The sequence below is a fragment of the Callorhinchus milii genome, unplaced genomic scaffold (assembly GCF_018977255.1).
Source record: "Callorhinchus milii isolate IMCB2004 unplaced genomic scaffold, IMCB_Cmil_1.0 Scaffold27, whole genome shotgun sequence".
Taxonomy (NCBI): Eukaryota; Metazoa; Chordata; class Chondrichthyes; order Chimaeriformes; family Callorhinchidae; genus Callorhinchus; species Callorhinchus milii.
In genome coordinates this window covers 2,836,548-2,856,915 of record NW_024704768.1, presented here as the reverse complement: position 1 = coordinate 2,856,915, position 20,368 = coordinate 2,836,548, and the positions used below count along the sequence as shown (strand labels likewise).

The following is a 20,368-nucleotide window of genomic DNA, read 5'->3' as shown; positions in this document are numbered from 1 at the left end:
CTCCTGGTGTTTTTATGAAGCCGTTCGCACGGTTTGATGTGGATTTTCTCACCAGCTGAGCCTCGGAGCCGCTCTCTGCCATTTTATCGTCGGGACATCGGTTTGGATGAAGAAGACCCTTTGGCCCGTTTGATCGCATCTCTCCAGAAGGCCCATCCCCGACCGTTTGCGGAGACGCCTTCTGTCCGCAATCGGCTGCCGCCTTTCGCCCGCGTAACCCCACAGTCAATTCGCACATGCAGGGTATCCCGCGAAGCGCTTTGAGACGCCACGAAGACGCGATAAGGCGCTGTGTCAAACGCGAGGATTATTAATAATATTATTATCCAAATAACGGAACCTCCAACGGTGCAGTGTTTCTCCACCGAGCACTGCACTGCACCAGAGCATCAGCCTGGACTGTGGGATCAAATCCCTGGATCGGGTTTCCTTACCCCGGGCAAACTTTGGTCTCACAGTTTCACGTCCTATGAAGCTCTCATTCAGATTAAACTCCCTAAAGCCTGTCCGCTGCCTATAAATGATTCAGTGCTGAGTTTCCATTGCCGTCTATGCTTTTGATAATCGTTTTCCACATCGCCTTTAGATTCTCAAAGCAAAGTTTTACTGCGGCGGGTGTGGGCTGTGTATTTTGTAGGTAAAAAGGTTGTAGGTTCCAGAGGGTGGGGGCAGAGTGGCGGAAGGTCTGCCCACCAATAGTGGGGCGAGCGAGGCGGTGGGGTGGGGGCGTAAAGCAGGCCGGAGCCCGCTGAGCGGAGGGAGCGAACAGGATGGTAGAGGGTTAGGAGGTCGGAGAGTGAGCAAGACCGCGGAGGACTTTGAATGCTTCCTCATCCTTGGCGATTTGGACCTTCACTTCACCCCCTCCGCAGACCAACCGGGAACTCAGATTAATGTCTCATTCATTTGTGATTAAAGACGAACTGACATCCCCCATCAACACCCAATAATAATAATACTTGCTTTTGATATAGCGCCTTATTACACCTTGGCTACATCTCAACTGCGACTGAGGCCTCTATGATAGCTGCCGGCTTCCTATTACACTACCAAGACCTGGCCTCACCCACGTTAATTACCCTTTGGGAAAAGAAAACCCTCCTTTGTAACTGTAAACCTCTCTCCCCTCCCCACCCCCACCCCCCACCCAGCTCAAGGTCAATCTCCCCGACCGTACTGCGCTCTATCCCACTTGAAAGGGCCCGTGCAAGCGCTTGTTGTTCTTCTGGCTTCTCGGTCAAGCGAGGAGTCAATTGCGTTAACTGTGTGGGTTCCACGAGTGTTGGGGCGGAAAGTACTTTGTGATTACAGGATACAGCCCAAGTTTGGCTCATTGAACACACCTTTACATGAATTAACTTGAATGGTGGTGGTGGGGGTGTGGGGGTGGTGGGTGGACGGTGGTGATGTTTCTTTGCGGTTGAGATCGCAGAGTTCCTGTTTATCCGATGAACTGCGATGCGATTCCACGAATTTACTATTACAGGAAAGGAATTTGGTTCAGCAACGAAACCTGGTCAGTACATGCAACCGGAGGTCGTTTGAAGTACGAATAGACTTGGATTTTTTTTTCCCCCCGAGGGCGGTGGGGCGCGTGGGGGGGGGAAGAGAAAAAAAACTCATCAATTTTACCGGTTGCCTCCAAAACACAGTTGATCGCAGGCCTTGTGTCCTCTGGTTTTACTCTTCTGGACGAGTTGAAACAACCTGTCGTGATCTACGTTGCCTGACCCCCCCTCACCCTTTAGCATCTTACACTTAAAACCTGCCACAGTACATTTTCCTCATCGGATCGACTTTCCTTCTCCGGGATTATTTCCTGACCTGTCCGGAGCCGTTAGGAACAGGGATGAAGGGAACGAGAGCAGGATTTCCCTCCTTGTCTCAACAAGGCTTGAGGTTCAGCAAATTTACTGTCACGCACAGTTATGTTGAAAGCATCAGCCAACACTGACGACAACCAGTGCTTCGCAGAATATACTGTAAAGTGAAGTGACTGCGTGTTTTGTGGGCGAAACGGACAGGGTCCCCACAGAGAGTAGTGGATTGAGTGACCAAATTATTATTATTTCTGTTAGGTCAGGGTATCGAGGGATGTGGGGCAAGGGCAGGTAATTGGAGTTGAAGTACCTGATCCATGATTGAGGCACATCCATGATCTTATAGAATGGCGGAACAGGCTCGAGGGACTGAATGGCCTCCTCCTGCTCCGAAGAGCCACGAAGCCCATGACCAATTAGTGAGGCTGACGACAGAGGAAGGCAGGCAAAAATAATTGAGTGGATGGACTATTAAGGAGCGAATAGATAAACGGGGCAGGTTCACACTGGAGAAGGTTGAGGAGCAATAATTGGGGTGTTTAAGATTCTGAAGGGAATAGATAACGGAGCTGTTTTATGACGCGGCCCACGACTGAAAGGGGGGAGTAAATTCAGAACCAACCTGCGGAAACACTACTTATGGAACAGGCTCCACAGGGAGACAGACAGAGAGACGGTGGAAGCAGAAAATATTATTTGTTTCAAGAACAAATCAGATAGATTTCTGCTGGAAAATAATATCTGGAGACCCAGTGTATAGTTTGGGGACAGGACACGTCAGTGCTGAAGGCGAACTAGATGGACTTTGGTCCTCTTTTGCCCGGCAAATTCTTCCGTTCTTCCCTCAGAAACGCCCCGACTCCGTCCCAGACCCTTGGCCTCACTTTCGAAGCCTCCCATTGAAAGAAAAGACCGAACCAGAAGGAATTACAGAGCGAAAATTTTATTTCGAAAGTATCGATGAGAAGCAAAGGCATTACATGTTCAAACAAAAAGCTTCGGCTCCCGTTAAGCTGCGAAAACGGGCGTGTCTAGGCGTGGCTGGCTGGACCCGTCGACGGTTAGCCTTGGATCACGGATTCATTCTCCGACACCACTTTGCCGTCGACTAACTGCTGGGTGATCTCAATGGTCTTTACGATGGTTTGAGTTACGGGTTCTGTAAAAAGGGACATTCGAACTGTGAGCAAATCGAGCCCTCACTTTGCATCGCAAGAGAAGCTCATCCTCGAGACGTCTCAAAGCACTTCGCGGGGTACACCTAAAGCGATCGAACGCGGACTTTGAGGACGAAAAGCGGCAACCAATTTTTTGGAGAGATTGCTATCGTGGGGGAGTCATCCGCCAATCGACTAACAACCGGGTTCCCACTTACTGCTTGGTAAAGAGAGGTGTGCGTGCGTGGAGTAAGGAAACTTGCCTAAGGTTTCGCCCTGTCCTGTCCCGCCCGGGAATCGAACCCAAGTCCTCTCGCTTGTGAGGGGAGAGCGCTCTCACCACAACGCTACGGGGTCTCCAAACTTTCAAAGCAATTACCATTTCAATGAATTATTATTAGCATTAGCATTATAATGATTTACTCATCTTACCTTTGATCGTCTCCATGATCCTCCTGGAAAAGAAAAACAATCCCAGTGTTAAGACATTTCACTCGGGAGGATGTTTCCAAGTGAAGTGGAGGACCACCGGGCAATTCGCGAACGGCGACGTCCTTCAAACAGCCACGAGGGGGGAAAGGGAGAGGAGAGAGGAGAGAGTCTCTCCTCAAACAGCGGAGCGTGTAAGTGGCCTCTGTTTCGCAATGGGCCCTTTTCGGAGGCGTTAAGCTAAAGTGTCTCACTTACTCCTCTTCCCCTCCAAGCAGACGTCTGTAGGTTGCGATCTCGACCTCCAGCTTCATCTTGACGTTGAGCAGGGCGTTGAACTCGTTGGCTTTGCGTTGCATCTCTTGGTTGACCTTATCCATTTCGAGCTGATACATGGCGTACTGGCCGTTTAACTTATCCAGCTCTATTTGGTATCTCAACTCCGTGTCTTCCAGATTGTTCTCCAGCGAGTTTTTCTGGATGGAATTGAGAAAAACAAAAGAAAGAAAGAAAGAAAAAATGATGAATTTGCTCAGTCTGACAAGTTGATAGCTTGGGGTGGGGGGAGTGGGGGATTAAGGGGTTTACTCCTCACAAACCATCCACTCGTTCCTCTTGACCCTCAAGATCATGAAGAGCCACGAGGAGCTCTCAGCTTCGCGTATGGCGACAACATGGCGTCCGAGTTAACAGTGAGTTAACGTGAGATGCTCTTCAATTTGCAGGCGGAATGATCTGGAGGCTCAGATCACGAGGAATTTCGGGGGTGGCGGGCGGGCGGAGGGGGGGACGGGGCGGATTTCGGGCTTTCAATAAGCTCACCATGCTTCTCAGCGATTCCAACTCAATCTCCAAGCCCTGAGCCTGTCGGCGTAGTTCAGTTATCTGGATCTTGAACCCATCGACTGCCTTCTCATTCTGGGTCATTTCAATCGTGTGGGATTCCATCTGCAGCACGAAGGCAAGAGAGACCGATTAAATCGCGGGGTAGGGTGGGGTGGGGGGTGGGGGTGTGGGGGGAGGGAAAATCTCGCCAAGACCAACGATCAGTCCCCCCTCTCCGATTCCTGGATGGAACAATAAAAACCCGTACGATTCGAGATGATTACCAGCACCTTCCCTTTTCATCAGCCCCTCATCACGTCGTCGAGACGTCTCCAAGTGCTCGACCGGACGCACCGCGAAGGCCGGCGACTGCGTACCTTGTGGGCAAGCGGGGGCAGCCGATTTGCGCGCCGACAGCCGTGAGGTTTGACGTCTCATCCAAAGGAAATTGGATGCCTTTTGCTTTACGAACAGCTCTCCGGTTCCCCGTTAAAAGCAGAACGCAGATTATTCTGCCTTGGTGACCATTTTTGGCCGCACGTCCCATTTGTTCCGCGTGCAACACCCCCCACCCCACCCTCGCCCACCACCTAAGAGCTCTGGGCCGCTACCCTGCGTGAGGGGAGCTATATCGCTATATAAATGCAAGTCGTTGTTGTAGTCGCCCTCTTATATATAAACACATCATCTTAAATGAGATGTGCCCTCAGCCCACGCGCTCTCGTGCTCACCTTCTTCTTGTACCAGTTCTCGGCATCGTCCTTGTTCTTCTGAGCCAGACCCTCGTACTCCGCCCGGATATCGGCCAACATCTTGGAAAGATCGACTCCCTTCACGGCATCCACTTCCACCTGCACACTGGAGCTTCCGATCTGCGCCTGGAGAGCTCTCACTTCCTGTAGGATTGAAACACACGCACGCGCGCGTTCGTCTCCTGTGACTGTCCATCGGATTGACCACGTTTTGGTCATCTGTTATTCCCCATCCCTCTCGGCTCCCACCCCTCAGCTTGGGCACCCAGCCCACCCTGTTTGACACCCTCCCAGTGTGAAGGGGGGGGGGGGGGGGCCGTGCAAATGGAAATGCGTATTGCATCCACACTTTTCCGCCTGTGTTTACATAGGAACACGTCCAAGGACACAAGAAAGATTGGTGGTGGGGGGGGGGGGGTGAGAAAGCGTGACATAGCCCAGGGTTTGGCGGAGCTATGTCGCGGAGCGCTGGGATTCTAGCCGAGTGTAGTGACTGTGCCTTGCCTTAGTTACCGTGCTAACAGGCAGGTAATTAAAGCACAGCGGGAAAGGACGGATCCTGGTCTGAGGAACCTGTCAGGGGACTCGGTGTCAGATTTCAGTCATTAAGTTCCCAAACTGTTTGTTTAGAGCGGGGAACAAATGGAGAGGTGTCGGCTGTCTGTCACCGCGCGCCCTCCACCGCCCGCCATTACCGCGTTGCCTTTACCTCATCGTGGTTCTTGCGGATGTAAATGAGTTCCTCTTTCAGTGACTCGATCTCGCTCTCCAGGTGCAGGCGCCCTATGTTGTTGTCGTCGATTTGTTTGCGGAGAGCGTTGATGTCCATCTCCACCGACTGTCTGATGCTCAGCTCAGCGTCCCACCTGTGCAAACAGCACCCTGATCACAAGCTCGCTCGGTCGGTCCCACCCCCATTATCCCCAGCTTCAGATACCCCCGCACCTCCCCGGCCCCCTCTCCACCACCACCGCCGCCGCCACCGCCAACCCCAGACTGACTGCGTCCGGCTGTGCAGGATACAGTCCGAGTAGGAACGCGATTGCAACAGCGATCAAAGAGTTTTGAAGCGTTGCAATTGAACTGGATTAAATCCACCAGCGTGTTCTAATAACAGCAGCGTACCCGGGTGGATAAGTTAACCTGCTGGTCTATCAGGTGTGGAGGTGAGATACAAAGAGAGAGAGAGAGAGAGAGAGAGAGGGAGGGGAACAAAAAGGGAGAGAGAGCGAGAGAGAGAGAGAGAGAGAGATTGAAAGAGGGGAGAAATATGAGAGGAGAGGGAGGGAGAGCGAGAGAGAGAGAGAGGCGAGTGAAAGGACAAGTAAATACTCACTTGATTTTGAAGTCGTTAGCAGCCAGTTGAGCATTATCGATCTGCAGGTCCAGGTTGGCGTTCTCCACTATCATCTCAAAAACCTGTCCCAATCGACGGAAACAACAGACACTCAGTGTTTTGCAGGTAGTGGGGAGGGGGAGAGAAACCCCACAGAGCTATCTCGCGGTGCCTGGCGCCTGCCGGGGGGGGGGGGGAGAGAGTGGGCAGACGAGTGGTTGGATTTGCTCAGTGGGATTGGGAAGGGGAGAGATGGGATGGGAGTCGGGGTGATGGCGGCGGGGGTGGGGGGGGGGCGCGGGGGGGGGTGAGACAGATCGGGCCAAACCTCTCAGCCTCTTCCGCTGCCTCTGTGAGTTCTCCTTCCGCTCGACGGCCCGCGTTCGCGAGAAGGCTGCCCGTGCCGCAGCGATATTAAATAATAATAATCACCGCATTTGATGCGGCGCCTTATCACGGCTTCGGAACGCCTCAACGGCGCAGGATACACCGTAAAGCGGATTAAGCCGTGCGTGCGTGCGTGCGCGCCGTGGGCGAAACGCGGGCGGCCAACCTCAAAGCAGCCGTGGGAGAGAGCGCGACTGCATTTATCATTATCAATAATTATGTCCGAAGGGATTAAAATGCAAATATTATATTCATAGCAACAAGAATAATAATAATTACTGTCAACAATTACTGAGAAGCCAAACTGTGAAGGTAATGGAAGTTGAGAGAGAGAGAGAGAGAGAGAGAAAGGGGTTCAGGGATTTGGGGGAAGTGAGAAGTTTTTTTTGGGGGGTGTGGGGGGGGGTGTAGAGAGGGTTGGGGGAAAGGGGGAAAGGCAAGAGCTTGCAACAACAACAAAAAATGACCTGTTGGCGAAGTTTGCTGAGAATGTCCTCCTGTTCATTCCAGTTCCGATCGCAGCTACCCTTGACCTCGAGGATCTTCTTGATCTCGATTTCCAGGTGGTTGTTGGCAGCCTCCAGCTGGCGGACCTTCTCCAGGTAGGCGGACAGACGCTCGTTCAGGTCTTGCATGGTCTCCTTCTCGTTGCTCAGGATCCTAGAGGCTCCCACACCCCCACTCGCGCCTAGGGCACCAGCCCCAAAGCCCCGGGACACCGAGATCCTATTGCCAAAGCCCCCTCCATGGACACTGGCAGCGTACAAAGGGGCTGAGCGCCACACACTACCTAACTGCCTGGGATTCCGAGAGCTCACGCTTGAGAAGTTCCTCACTTCGAAACTCATCGTTAGAGGATGGTCTGGTCGAGGGTTTGGGAGGAGGGTTGAGTTGGTTGACTAGAGAGAGGACTTGGATCTAAACCTCGACAGATAGCTCTGGGGGGGAAAGAGTTTTGGACAAGTCGCAAACCTTCTGCTGACTTTGAACACAAGTGAAACTGAGAGGAAGGAAAGGCTGTAATTTTATAGCCTCCAGAGAACATCCATTGGTCGAACAGTAGAGACCAATAATATGGCTTGAAAGGCAATCTGACACCCCCTGAGGCCAATTGGAGGTGATAAGAACAGGTATAAACAGCTCACACGCCAACCCTTGCCAACCTCAGTAGCTTCGGGGCACACACGCAAAACCCTCCCCCCCCCACCACCACCCGACTTGGACCAACTTTTGTTTTGTGTTGTGTTGTTTGATTTCTTTCGGAACAAAAACTTTGTTGGATCGTTTCCTGGAAATATTTCTTTCGGGGGAAGAGCTTTTGAGGTTTTTTTTTGGGTCAGGTTCGTGTGTTTCTTTTAGGGGAAGAGAAAGGAAAAAAAAAAACCATGTCAAGACGCAGCACCAGCTACATGTCCAGCAGCAGCCGTTCTCTCGTGCCCACCTCGGGCAACAAGCGGTTGAGTTTCTCCTCCCAGTCGTCGGGTTTCTCCCGAGGGGGTGCGAACCTCTTGGCCGTCAGGCCGTCGATGGGTGTCAGCGTGAGCTACGAGCCCCACCTGTCCTTCTCGGCGTTCCAGGACTCCCGCGTCCAGGAGAAGGAGCAGATTAAAGGCTTGAACAACCAATTCGCATCCTTCATCCAAAAGGTCGGCCGCTCGTTTGATTTGACCTTTTTCCGAACCGCCGGCAAATTCTCGTTAAGTGGCTTTCGTTTCGCTCGCAAGATCCGCAGTACGATTCCCTTGACCGCGCGCGCGCGTGTGTGTCCCGTGAAGCGCTTCGAGACGTCTCGAAGACGTGATCAGGCGCTGTGTCGAATGCGAGTATAATTATTATTCTTATTACTGTTATTACCGTGTGGCAGAGTGACTGCTACCTGGTCAGAGGTGCCGTCCCTTCACTCCCTGGCACCTCCCTACCTCTCCAACCTCCTCACTCCCTCGCTCCACCGTCGGAGGTCGCGCCCCGAAACTCTGGAACACTCTCCCTCAATCCGACCGTCTTGCCCCCCACCCCCACTCTCTCCCCTTTTCAAGTCCCGCCTGAAAAAATTCCTAATCCGTGGGCTTTAAAAATCCCGCGACACTGTTGGAAAAGAGAAGGGAATGTCTCTCTCTCTCTCTTTCTCTCTCTCTCTCTCTCTCTCTCTCGGTCTCTCTCTCTCTCGGTCTCCGAGCCGACAATCCCCTGAGATCCGTTCAGCTCACAGCGGTTTGCACGGACGCACATTGGCTTCCGCGAGTGCCGGCAAAACACGCAGACAGATTATTAACCGATCCCGTCAAATCTGACTTTATTTTTTGCCCCACCCCACCCCACCTCCCCCGAAAAAGAAAAAGCTCCTCGTGCGTGTTAACGCTCTCGCGACTCTCTTTTTTTTGTCTCTCAGGTGTGCTTCCTCGAGCAGCAGAACGTGCTGTTGGATAAAAAGCTGAAAGAACTGCAAAAGAGAAAATCTGGTGGCAACGATGTGGATGTCTTGTTCCACAATTACTGTCAGTATCTCAAACAGAAGATCGACTCCTTAACTAACGAGAAACTCAGTTTGACTCTCAACTTGGAGGGCGCCCAAGCACTGGTGGAAGACTGCAAGAACAGGTACCTTGAAAGCTCTCTCTCTCTCTATATATATATATATACACAATATATAATTATAGATTAATATATATTATCAAATACGAGTCCTGGCCAACAATCTCCCAAATATGGAGCCCCGTAACATAGTGGTTAGAGCACTCGCCTCGCAAGCGAGAGGACCCAGCTTCGGTTCCTGGGTAGGCAGGGCAAAAACTTGGGCAAGTTTCCTTACTCTACGCACACGTGCCTCTTGTTTAACTTGCACTAAGAAGGAACCCGGTTGTTAATCGATTGATGGATGGCCTTCAAGGGGTAATAATCAGGGACAAAGTGTGGTCACTCAATCCCCGGCTGTTTGTGGGGTGCTGCCGTGTGCAATTGACTGCCACGTTTTATCCACTCAGTCACTAAACTTTATGGTATATAATGTAAAGCGGATTGGAAGTTCCTCCTGAAGTGATAAGGGGTTTTATTAAATCCAAGGATTTGATGCAACGCCTTATCACGTCAGGACTAATGTCCTTTTAAAGACCCAAATTCCCTGCAAACTTGTCCTCCCCAAATGTCCATCTACTTCTCGCTTGGAAAGCTCTTATCGAATCGGCTTCCACCGCCCTTTCAGGCAATGCGTTCCTGATCCCAACAACTCGCTGGGTGGAAAAAACGTCTCTTCACCTCCACCTCTGGTTCTTTTGGCAACCGTTTAAATTGGTGTCCTCAGGTTACCCACCCACCCGCCAGTGGAAAGTTTCTCCGTGTTGACCCCATCGAATCCCTTCGTAATTTTGAACAGCTCTATTAAATCTCCCCTTAACCTTCTCTGCTCCCAGGAGAATCATCCTCGCTTCTCTCGCCTCTCCTCATAACTGAAGCCCCTCATTCCTGGTAACGTCCTGGTAAATTCAAACCAGCGAGCTCCTCACCTGATCCTAAATGTTTTATGACCACAAGTTACGACCAGATGGAATCTGAGGGCTTTGAGATCAGTTAGATAGAGAGACAAAGGCAGTGATCGGGAAGTGAAGGCAAAGACGAACTCCATCAATTATTGACTCGGGGGCAATAAGACTATTTCAATTGACGCAATAGATTTTTGAACCACCAAAAAGACAACGCCCCAATCTATGGGGTTTTGAAACAAACCTGGACTTTAAACGACGGGAAGTGGATCTATATCAAAAAACCTAACCAATAATAATTTGGTCGCTCAATGTTTGTGGGGCCGATGCTGTGCGCCATTGGCTGCCAGGTTTCGCCCACCAAATACACCGTCACTACACTTTGCAGCCTAATCTGTGAAGCGCTTTGAGGCGCCTCGAAGACGTGATAAGGCGCCGTGTCAGATGCCGGGATTATTATTAGCATTGTTCAATAAAATCGTTTCCCGTTTCAACTTCAAAGGTACGAAGACGAAATCAACCTTCGCACCGACAGGGAGAATGAATTTGTCCTCATCAAGAAGGTGGGTTCGAGGAGGGATTGGGAGAGGGGGGGAAATCAAGTGAGGGCTGCTAAGCAGTAAATTCCCCCATTGCCTATCTTATTGTTCCCCTCCCTCGTGCCCGAGTCATGCAACCCCTCACTCTTAAAATCCTAACGGGACAACCAGCGGGAAAGCTTAGCCGGACGGCGCTATCGATGGCGAGCTGTGCGGTCTGAGCTGGTTAGACTCCAGCAGTTATCCCAACTCGCCAGCCTGCGCCTCATGCTCTCCGGAATTAGGCAAGCGGGGCGCATCCCTCCAGGGAGAGGGAGGGAGAGAGAGAGAGAGAGAGAGAGAGTGCGCACATTCCATTCCAATAAATATCTCTGGGATTTCCATGCGTCAGCTCGGTTTGGATACTCTTAAGCAACGGTGATGGGTTTCCACGGATGCCCCCGACTGCCCCAAAGAAGCTTTTAAAATCCATCTTAAATCCACCTCGTGACCCCCGCCTCGCTATTAATTCCATCATGGACTCCTTACGTTCAAACATCTGGATTTTCGACTGTATTCTTTGTCACCTTCCCCCCCCCCCACCCACCCACCCACCCTACAAGCCCCCTCAAACCCCCCCCCCCCAACACACTACCTCCCTCAGCTCCCAAAGCGAAGCGCTTTCGAGACATCCTTTCCGCCGCTATGTAAATGTAAAATCGTCGTTGTTTAACCCTCCCGTTGCCGTGCAGGACTGCGATGAGAGCCAGCTCAACAGGATCAGACTGGAGGCCAAACGCGAAGCCCTTTCCGAGGAGCTGGAATACCTGAAAGTTAGCTTTACCACGGTAAATACCGACCCGAGCCTTCGGCTGAAACGTTTATCCGGTCTGTGCCTTGTTCTGGTGCAAGTTGGAGATCCCATGTCCGCGGATGACGTCACCAAAGGGGGGGCATGTAGAGGGTGAAGAGGAGGGGACCGAGGACAGAGCCCTGAGGAACACCGCACGAGACAGTGCCGGGGGGGTGGAGGAGAAGCCGTTTGCCGCGATGAAGTAGAGGCGGCGTGAAAGGCAGGACCTGAACCAGTCAAGGACAGAACCTTGAAGGTTGAGGTGGGAGGAGAGGCGTTGGAGGAAATGGCTGTGCTCGGCTTTCGACAGAAACTGGGAGGTTGAAACTCGCATGTCCGGTTGGTTAAGATGCAGCATGTTTAATATTTTTTCCCCCTTTCCCCACTCTCTTACTCTCCCTCTCTCCTCTCCCTCTCCCGCTCTCTCTCTCTCTCTCTCTCTCTGCGGACGCCTCTGGCAGGAGCTCAATGAGCTGTCCGAGCAGATCAATAGCACGAACGTACTTATTGAGGTCGACAACAACCGTAAGCTTGACCTGACCAGCATCATCGGCGAGGTCCGTGGTCAGTATGACGTGATGATCGGCAAGATGAAAACTGAGGTTTCCTTGGATAATGAGATGAAGGTGAGACACACGCACACACCACATGGCTGTTTGTCAGACGTTGCGGTGCACAAATTGGCTCTCACGCTCACCTACAAAACACAACAACACGTGACATTTACACAGCGCCTTTCACGTCAGGAGGACGTCCCAAGGCTCTGGACAGTCGAGGGTCTGTACTCGAGCTGGTGGTTGGGATCAGGAGGGGGGTGGAGGGCGGGCAGGGTAAAGGGTAGGAGGGCGACCGAAGGTGCCATCGAGGAGGAGGTACTTGAGATGGGTCTTGTAGGAGGCGAGGGGAGGAGGCGAGGCAGAGGGACTGTGGGATGGAGTTCTAGAGGGTAAGGGCAGAGAGGCTGACGGCCCGTCAGCGGAGGGCAAGGCAGCGGACGTGAAGCAGGCCGGGGCCCGCTGAGCAGAGGGAACGGACAGGCTGTTAGTGGGTTAGGAGGTCACCGGGGTAGGGAGGAGCAAGGTGGTGGAGGGCTTTGAAGGCGAGGACCAGGATCTTGAACTGTATCACAGCCATTGCACTTCACGTTAAAATCCTTTCACGCCTGGAGGACATCTCAAAGCGCTTGACGTTCCTGGCTGGGCTGAGGGTAGGAGCTGCCGAGTTTCGTCCATAAAATATACCCTCAATTCACTTTACAGTGTACCCTGGGAAGAGCTTTGAGACGTCTCACTGGTGTGATAAGGCACTATATCAAATACATAGATTATTATTATTTATTAGTATAGTAGTAGTAAAGGGTAAGGGGCAGATAGGCTGGAAGCCCAACCGATGGTGAGATGAGGAGGGCAGAGGACATGAAACTGGCCACAAATAACCACAAACGCCCAAAGATTTCCTCCTCGATCACTTTCTATTTGCCCTCGGATGGTTCGGGCTTATCGACCGGCAACGCTTAAGTAAAGAATTTCCGTTTCAGGTGGAGAGCATCAAGAAAGATGCCGGGAATTACACGGATGAACTGAGGATCATGAAAATCGACATAACGGACATGGGAAGACACACCTTAAGATTGAACTCGGAGATAGATCTTTTGAAACAACAGGTGAGAGTCACTCTAGTCACGAGAAAGGCCTCAAGCCTCTTTAGACGCCACTCGCTCTCTTTTATTTTTCTCTTGGCCTCTTGCCGTGAGTGCTTAACGGTATCCGGTAGCTCAGTGGTTAGAGCCTCTCGCCTCGCAAGCGAGAGGACCTGGTTTCGATTCTGGGGTCAGGGTGACACGTTGGGCAAGTTTCCTTACTCCGCACACACGCGCGCACACTCGCCTCTGTTTACCCGGCAGTAAGTAGGAACCCGGTTGTTAGTCAATTGGCGGATGGCTTTTCCGGGGGTAATAATCCCTCCGAAAAACTAAATCCAAATGATACTAATTTGGTCGCTCAATCCACGACTGCTGTGAGCAATTGGCTGCCGCGTTTCCCCCACGAAACACTTCACGGTCACTTCACTTTAGCTCTTTGAGGCGCGATGAGGCGCTGTCATCAAATGCAAAGATTGTCACCGATGACAGAAACGCGCGAATGTCGGAGTAAGCGTCAAAGTGACACGGCCGCAAAGACTCACGGGTTTTGTTTGGTGCTGACCCTCTCCGTTCCGTCCTCTTTGCCACAGAAACAGAAGATGGAGTCTGCGATTGTAGAGGCCGAAGAGCGCGGAGATATGGCTGTCGCAGAAGCCAAAAAACGCATCAGCCTAATTATTGAAGCCCTGGAGAAGCTCAAGAAGGAGATGATGAAGAAGATTAAAGAATATCAGGAATTGATGAACATCAAACTGGCCCTGGACATCGAAATTGCCACGTACAAAAAGCTCCTGGAGGGCGAGGAGAGCAGGTAACCCTCAATTAATTAGAGCTGCTGATATACCTTCGGGGAAAAAAAATGATAATAAAATGAATGATAAATCGGTCGCGTGTTTCGCCCACAAAATGTACACTCAATTCACTTCACAGCGTATCCCGGGAAGCGCTTTGAGACGTCTCGAAGACGTTGGGTCAAATGCAAGGATTATTATTATTATTATAATCTGAGCTCCCCATCCCTGCCCTGTTCAGTTGGGCATTAACAACCCGCGAGTGGAACAAGCGGAGGGAGCGGGCGGGTTGGTAGAGGGTTAGGAGGGCACAGAGGTAGGGGGGGACAAGGTCATGGAGGGCTTTGAAGGTGAGGACCAAGATCTTGAACTGTATCCTCTGTGTGATGGGAAGCCAGTGGAGTCGGGCGGGGATGGGGGGGGTTTAGGGTCACGGAGCCCGGTGCGGGAGAGGACACGGGCTGCAGAGTTCTGGATGATCTGCAGCCCGTGGTAGGGAGGAGTTGGGGAGGCCGACGAGCAGGGAGTTTGCAAAGGGATGTTACATACGCACCTACAAAGTACAGTCACCACAGTTGCTGGGTAACAATTGCCTGTAAAATTGGTTTAAGATATTTCCGGGGCAGGTGACGAGAGGTGCGGAGGGAGAAGGGGAGAGGGATAAACCCGTGTGTGCGCTCTACGGTTTACTAAAACAGTTGACGACTTGATGTCGCAAATTCCAGTTAGTCGTTCACTTTTATCTCTTTCTTTCAGACTCGGAAACCCTGTGCACGTGGTCCACCAATCAATAAGAAGTAAGAAAAACTGTTCCACTAGCGTCAACGACAAAGCCAGGTTGCCCCGTGCTAGGGAGGTTGCAAACCGAGGCTCAGTGACCTGCTAGCTAGCCGCTAATTGAGTCCTGGACTCGCCTCGCAAGCGAGAGGACCTGGGTTCGATTCCCGGCCAGGGCAAAAGATCGGGCGAGATTCCTCAGTGGCTTTGAGACGTCTCGAAGGCGTGATAAGGCGTTATATTAGCGTGCGTGCGTGTGGGGCAGCTGAGGAACGTTGAGAGGAGGTGGTGGGGGGGGGAGGTGATTACGAGCGTGGTTAAAAAAAAAAAGATGTTATGGCAGAATTTAAGGGAAGGAGGAGTGAGGGGAGTGGAGTGGGGGGGTGGCGGAGGAAAAAGAAGTCTCTCAGAAGGTTTTGTGATCTGTTGAGTGATCTCATGTGATCTGGTCAGATCTGAGACATCTTGTAAGTTGGGTGAGCTGTTGGGTGGACCTCTCGTGAGATCTGTTGTGAGACCTCTTGTGATCTCTCTAATTGGGAATTGTGTTGGCCGATGTTTCAGGTGGACAATTCGATATGGGCAGCAGGATGGAAGCCAGGATGGGCGGAAGCAGCTCCAAGTCTGTCATCATCAAGACCATTGAAAGCCAGGACGGCATAAGGCTCGGGGAATACTGAGAGAAATTAAGAGCTGGGATGTGTTTATTTTTACGGCGTCCATGCATTTCAATGATATTTTACCTCAATTATTAAAACAAAAATCACATGAAGGAATCCTGAAGAAGGAATACGAAGGAATGATTCGGAGTACTGATAGATCAACGCTGATTTCTCCACCACTTTTCCCTCCCCTACGGCCCACACTGTGCAACTGAAATAAAGGTCTATAGACAATTCAGTGGGTTTCCTCTCCATTGTGTGGCTCCGTGGTTTATTGCAGCTCAGCGGGTCAGAGCAATCGCCTCGCGAGCGAGAGGACCTGGGTTCGATTCCCAGGTGGGTCAGGTCGGGGCGAATCGTTGGGCAAGTTTCCTTACTCCACACACGCGCCTCCGTTTGTCCAGCAGTGAGTAGGAACCCGGTTGTTAGTCGAATGGTGTCTCACTTTCTGGGAGAGGGGTGGTAATAATCCCTTCCAATCAAAAATAAATGAAGAAAATAATAATAATTTGGTCACTTCCATCCATCCGCGGCTGTTTGCGGGGGACGCCGCTGTGCGCAATCGGCTGCCGGCTTTCGCCCACAAAATATACAGTCAATTCGCTTTACGGCGTATCCTGCGAAGCGCTTTGAGACGTCTCGAAGACGTTATTCCCACCGGGTCTTCAATACAATGCAAACTGCTCAACACCGCCTTGCACTTATGTAGCGTTCTTCACACTGGATAGCATCTCAGAGCGCTCAACACTGCTGTTGTCAGACTCGGCCACCGTTAAGCGCTCCAGGACGCTACTCCACGTGAAGGGCGCTGTATTAAGTGCAAGTTGTTGTTGTTGGAGCACAACTCTGAGCCTGGGAGAGAGGGGAGGTGACCCGAGGCGCGGTCGAAGAGGAAGGGCTTCAGGGCGTGCTCTGAAGAAGGATGGACGAGGGGAAGCAGCAAGGTGAAAGGATTGAAGGAGGGAGCTTTGGGGCGTAGTGGCTGATAGCATGGCCGCCGATGGTGGAGTGGAGGGGGCGAGGACCGCTGAAAGTGCAGTCAAAAGAGGTGAGTTTCGAGGCCTCTCTTGGGGGAGGGAGCGAGCAAGTCATATAATAATCTTTGCATTTGATACAGCGTCTTAAGACGTCTTCGAGACGTCTCAAAGCGCTTCACAGGATATACGGTAAAGTGCAGTGACTGTGTAGTTTGTGGGTGAAACGCGGCAGCCAATTGCGCACAGCAGGGTCCCCGCAAACAGTCGTGGAGCCAAGCGACCAATTGATTATTATTTTTATTTGGAAGGGATTAATTACCCCAGGAAAAGCGTTCCGCCAATCGACTAACAACCCGGGTTCCCACTTACTGTTGGACAAACAGAGGCATTTGTGTGTGTGCGTGTGTGTGCGTGTGTGTGCGCGTGTGTGTGCGTGGAGTGAGGAAATTTAGCCCAATGTTTCGCCCTGACCCGACCCGACCCGCCCGGGAACCGAACCCGGGTCCTCTCGCTTGCGAGGCGAGAGCTCTAACCACTGAGCTACAGGACTCGAGTCAGAGTGGCGTTCCATAGAGCATCACTTCCCCCAGCACGACATTGGAAAGTCCCTGTAGACTATATGAGCTCCAGGGCATTATTTGGGATGTTCTCCTGACGGCCTAAGGATTTGTATCACACAGGAACAGGGATTGAGGGTGAGGTCACAGATTAGCTCCATCTTCTCGAGCAGCACTGACACCTGGTGGTTAGGCTACAGAGCCGCTACCCTTTGCCCCTTTGCGATTTCCCTTGCCTCAAGGGCGGACTTGTGTCTGTTTTAGGAACACGGAAAAGCAAGGACAGGAGGAGACCCATCAGCCCATCGAACCTCCATTTTATTCAACAGAACGTGTTAATTCACGGCTTACTTGTGAGACTTGTGCGGTGAGCAAATTGGCCGCCGGGTTCAGCCGCAGAGAAGTCACCCTTTTTACAGTATTACCTGTTAAGTACTTTGAGAGGCCCTCCTGACGTGAAAGGCGCTGTATTAAATGTAAGGTTTATTTTATATTATTAATATTATTATCCATTAATCCCAGTAACGTCTAGAGTTCGCCTCTCCAATGAAGAGACCCGGATTCGATTCCCGGGAAGGGGGAGACCTTACATTTGAAACGTCGCCTCATCAGGTCTTCGAGATGTCTCGAAGCGCTTCGCAGGATACACCGCAAAGTGAATTGACCGCGTATTTTGTGGGCGAAACGCGGCAGCCAATTGCGCACAGCAGCGTCCCCCCACCCCGCGCAAACAGCCGTGGATTGATTGAGTGACCACGTCTAAAAAATGTTGGTTGTCGTTTTGAAGGGGTTATTACATCCGGAAAAACTATGGAGTCCTGTAGCTTAATGGTCAGACTTGTTCCCTCACCAAATTCAACGTCGGTCTCAAGAAACACCTCTTCCGGTCATCTGTCCCCTCCCCGTTCCCACCCCCAGCTCGGGCGACCATTTAGGACTATTAATCGCCACGTCTGTTAGTCCTCCTGACGTGAAAGGTGCCATGTCGGTATAAATCTGTATCGTACTGTACTGTGCAATCAACATGCACCAGTCCCGGGAACTCATCCTGACACTCTGCGAGACTTTATAAGTCCGCAGTTTTCAAAAGGAATGCCACAGGATGAGGCGAGATCCATCCATCCATCAGAACTCAGGCATAATTGAGCCCCAACAGAAGCAACAACAACTTGTACTTATCTGACTCCACTCACGTGGGTCCCAGAGCGTCTCCAATATAAAGATGGGGGCTTGGGAGTACGAGGGGAGAGCGTAGAGAAGACGGACGTAAAGAGGTAGTTTCTTGGTTGAAATAAATTTCTTTTTTTTTGTCCAAACTACTGCTCAAGTTTTGTTTTCCGAGTGTGACTCTCCCTCTCTCCTACAGTTGGGTTCTTGGTGTCCTCGATCGAGCCCACAACCTTCTGACTCACGAGGCGAGAGCGCCGGCTGTTGAGCCGGGCCGACACCTGGTGAAGTAAAGACCTCATTGTGAAATCCGCTTCACCCTCATTGTTCCTTTCATCCTTGAACATTGTCTCCTGGTTCAGAAGTGGGAGCCAAGGTGTACAAGAATAGGGGGAAAAAAGACACAATGCTGGGTGGGGAGCAGGTGCCATTGTAGAACGAGATGAGTCAAGGGAGGAAATGGTGAATGTCCCTCAATGTATGGCAGCCACACTCCGGGGCACGACTGATTAACGATCAGTCCAGACTCTCGGGATAGCTTACCAGACCGCGCTCTCAATGGCAAGTCATGCGGTTTTAGCAGTTACTCCAGCAGTTACCCCCCCCCCCACTCCCCCCACCCCCAACGCATACCCTGGGCTCCCCCCAAGCCTTGGCTCTTGTCAACCTGTGCCTCATACTCATTGGAATTAGGTAAAGCAGGGGGCGTCCCTCCCAGGAGAGAGAAAGAGACAGAGAGAGCATTTCAGTTGGGTTCGGAGACTCTTAAGCAACGGTCATGGGTTTCCTAATGCTCCCAATGACTGACGAACCAAAATCCCTTTGACTGATCTTCGGGATTGTAAGAGGTTCAACTTGGGAATAAATAGGAACAATTGCACGGACATGGAAGCTTTTTGAGGCAAGAGATCCGGACCAAAGACAACTGACGGACATTTCAGCATTTAAAATGTGTGCGTGTGTGTGAGAGAGAGAGAGAGAGAGAGAGAGAACAGATAGGTAACTAACTGCGCTCCGTGAACAATGCAGAGTGTTGTGTGTGTGGATGTGGGAGGGAGGTGGGAAAATTGCTGGATTTTTTTTGTTTTTAAATCTCCAGTTGGCGATGCTCGGAAATGGAATCGGTTTACAATTAATGTGTCACTACGTTCCCCAACCCTCCCTCTCCCCCTCCCACTCTACTGTTCTGATCTCGTTTTTGTAGGCCGAGCCAAAAGCAAACTGCACAAAGGATCTTACAAGCTTTTGGCTTGAAGTCAGCGATATGACTATGAGTTCATTCCTTTCTAACCTTGACGAGTTCAAACCAGCGTCGGTGGAGGGGTGAATGATCATATTAATCCTTGCATTTGATGCAGAATGCATGCTCTCTCTCTCTCTCGCTCCTGGAGGGATGAACCCTACTTAGCTCATTCCCCAGAGTATTAGACCCAGGTTGGCGAGAGCCAAGGCTTGGGGGGAGCCCAGCGTGCGCGTTGGGGGTAACTGCCGGAATCTAACCAGCTAAAGCCACACATTGTCTGGCAAGCTTTCCCGCAGCTTGTCCGGTTAAGACCACCCTACCCGTGAGCGCCCTGGAATACTGCGGACCCACCTGGCTCAGGATCCGGGACTAGAGACCGTCGCAGAGAAGGCTGACTTGCCTTTGTCTGGGACAGACCATTACGAGTCCAAACCTGACACGTGGAGCTCACGGGCCAGGCTGACAGACCTATGCAACGCTGTGGGCAACACCACATTATATTAATAATAAAAAAGCTTCGGATTTGATGCAGGTCCTTCGGGCTGGGGAACCTATCTCAAAGATTTCATACAACAATTCAACAAGTCAGCCTGGCTCAGTTGGTCGCACTCTTGCCTCTGAATCAGAAAAGTGTGGGTTCAAGTCCCCGACATTGGGACTTGGAACTCTCGATGTCTTTTGGAGGAGACGTTAAAACCGAGCTCCCCCCCGTCTGTGCCCTGTTCAGCTGGGCGTAAGAGATTTTTATAGTCTTGTGTCTTTTGAGGATCAGGATATGTTTGCGTATTAACTTTGCCAGGTGATTCAGTAGGTGGGGGAAGAGGGTGTGTTTGGACGCATTTGAACGAGGACTGAGGACAGGGCTTTTATGGCAAAACGCTGCTCCATAGAACCAACAAACATTTGGTGCTTCACGTGTACCTTTTGTGGTTATTTTTGACGACTGCACAGTGGTCAGTGACTGAACCCAAGTCAGGACACATTAGTTTGGGTAGAAAA

The 20,368-nt window shown here is 51.4% G+C and overlaps 2 protein-coding genes across 2 annotated transcripts; one reads left to right on the top strand and one right to left on the bottom strand.

Annotated features, from left to right (window-relative positions):
- Nucleotides 1-2,749: 2,749 nt before the first annotated feature.
- krt18a.1 (keratin 18a, tandem duplicate 1) lies at nucleotides 2,750-7,703 on the bottom strand (the record flags this gene model as incomplete). The annotated part of the gene is given in 8 exon segments (NM_001292891.1): nucleotides 2,750-2,979; nucleotides 3,410-3,432; nucleotides 3,665-3,882; nucleotides 4,229-4,354; nucleotides 4,963-5,127; nucleotides 5,693-5,849; nucleotides 6,320-6,402; nucleotides 7,174-7,703. Coding segments are annotated over 8 exon segments (1,251 nt in total). The 3' UTR covers nucleotides 2,750-2,881.
- A 151-nt stretch (nucleotides 7,704-7,854) lies between these two features.
- Nucleotides 7,855-15,663, top strand: LOC103190229 (keratin, type II cytoskeletal 8). The gene is made up of 9 exons (XM_042344356.1): nucleotides 7,855-8,352; nucleotides 9,096-9,304; nucleotides 10,685-10,745; nucleotides 11,453-11,548; nucleotides 12,015-12,179; nucleotides 13,091-13,216; nucleotides 13,786-14,006; nucleotides 14,743-14,783; nucleotides 15,328-15,663. The coding sequence occupies exons 1-9, from the start codon at nucleotides 8,092-8,094 to the stop codon at nucleotides 15,441-15,443; spliced, it is 1,296 nt and encodes a 431-aa protein (XP_042200290.1). The 5' UTR covers nucleotides 7,855-8,091; the 3' UTR covers nucleotides 15,444-15,663.
- Nucleotides 15,664-20,368: the final 4,705 nt, after the last annotated feature.